A 1,705-nucleotide genomic window follows, 5' to 3' on the forward strand; every position below is an offset into this window, starting at 1 on the left:
GATAAAAATTATATATATATATAGTATATGAAATCATAAACTGACCAGTCGTCCAATCAATGCGAGACACGTATGTAATAACGAGTAGACTGAAATCCATGATCACTGATCTGACCACAGCATCATGATCTCCTTGATTTCTATATTACAGACAGACTGACTCCAGACGTTAAATCGATTGAAATTGGTATATCCGTTCAGGCATATCAGAGTAGATGCAGATATGAAACTTGAGCAATGGCAGATAACGCCAGATAGGGCCATGCAACAAGAGCCAGAGTGGATGAGCAGCCGCTGCTATCACCACCAGCCGCTGTTCCAGGTGTTCCTCTAAAGTTTGTCCCAGGACCTTCTGCACCACCACCACCACCCCGGCTTCCCCCACCACTGCCACCTCCTCCTCCTTCGCCTCCTTCCCCACCTCGTCCTCCTCCTCCTTCCCCGCCTCCTCCTCCTTCGCCACCGCCTCCTGGTGCCCCTACTGATGATAGGAGGAGACAAATGAGGGTAAGGACCAGTATCATTTTGACTAGCCGCTCCATTTTTTCTTCAGAGAGAGGGATTTGATCAACCACTTGATTCTTTGTTCTATTTATATATTAAAAAAAAAAAATTAGCATATATAAAAAAAATTAGCATGTCACACCTTAATTCTTCAAAATTACTACGTAAACACATGTCAGCCACTTGAATTGTTTGTGCTTTTGAGTCGTGGTCAATTATCAATTTTTTTTTTACTTGGCAGCCAATTATCAATTTTGGTATTATGTAGTTTGAACTTTGAACGCGGAGCAAACTGAGATTAAGACTCTTAGGCCATGTTCGGTTCCAAGAAAACGGTGCGGAAATGAAATGAAATTTAAGGAAATAAAAGAGCAAATTCCTTGAAAATGCATGCTTTCTCAATGCACGCGTAATACGAGTCAAAATGATTACGAGTGTTAGCTGATTATTAGACGAACGCGTAAAAGAGATATTTATTTGCCTCCTCCTACGTTTATTACCGGGAGCGAGTTGGCGTGGGCAAACCGCACGAGAGTCCGGGAGCAGTATAAGTAATCAGTTGTACGGTATTGGTAAGCCTTGTTAATCCGCCAGTGTTGGGCTAGCCTCGAGCTGTGGATGTAGTCCATAAATCTGTGAGAAAGCCTAACGTCAGGCCCGCTTTAAGATTGAAATTGGGTATTCAAATGTCCAAATCCTACTTTGAAAGGTTGTAAGCGGCAAATGCTATTGCTACAATGAAGATTTTGCTAAAGTGACAAAATCGCCTTTTTCTCAAGCTAATTTGTAATGGTAATGATTTAATTTGAGAAGTATAATTCTGATATTTTGTCAAAAACTATCGTGGCAATAAAAATTTTGAGTTTCAAAAATGATACCAACGGTAATCTAGTTGGGCTTGGTAGTCGAATTCATCCATTTCTTTTTCTACTTTGAAAGGTGTAAATTAAACTCTATGTAAGATGGATTCTATAAACGAACTATTGTAATTTGTAAACAAAAATAAGTAAATGCTCAATTCCTCTTTAACAATGCGTGATCTTCGAAAAGGGGCAAGAACACATTATGAACAAGTTATAGTTCATTATTAATTGCTTGCACGACGGTGGTATGATATTCGATTACTATTCATGTGGGTTCTATACATAAGTAATTATGTTTCTGCTGTGAAATTATACAAGCTATTAATAAAAAGTTTCAA

General features: G+C 39.1%; 1 protein-coding gene across 1 annotated transcript; it reads right to left on the minus strand.

The window, feature by feature from the left end:
* Positions 1 to 206: 206 nt before the first annotated feature.
* LOC113752594 (glycine-rich cell wall structural protein 2-like) lies at positions 207 to 542 on the minus strand. The gene has a single exon (XM_027296698.1). It carries the CDS (start codon positions 540 to 542, stop codon positions 207 to 209), a length of 336 nt encoding a protein of 111 aa, XP_027152499.1.
* Positions 543 to 1,705: the final 1,163 nt, after the last annotated feature.

This window comes from Coffea eugenioides, chromosome 11 (assembly GCF_003713205.1).
Source record: "Coffea eugenioides isolate CCC68of chromosome 11, Ceug_1.0, whole genome shotgun sequence".
NCBI lineage: Eukaryota > Viridiplantae > Streptophyta > Magnoliopsida > Gentianales > Rubiaceae > Coffea > Coffea eugenioides.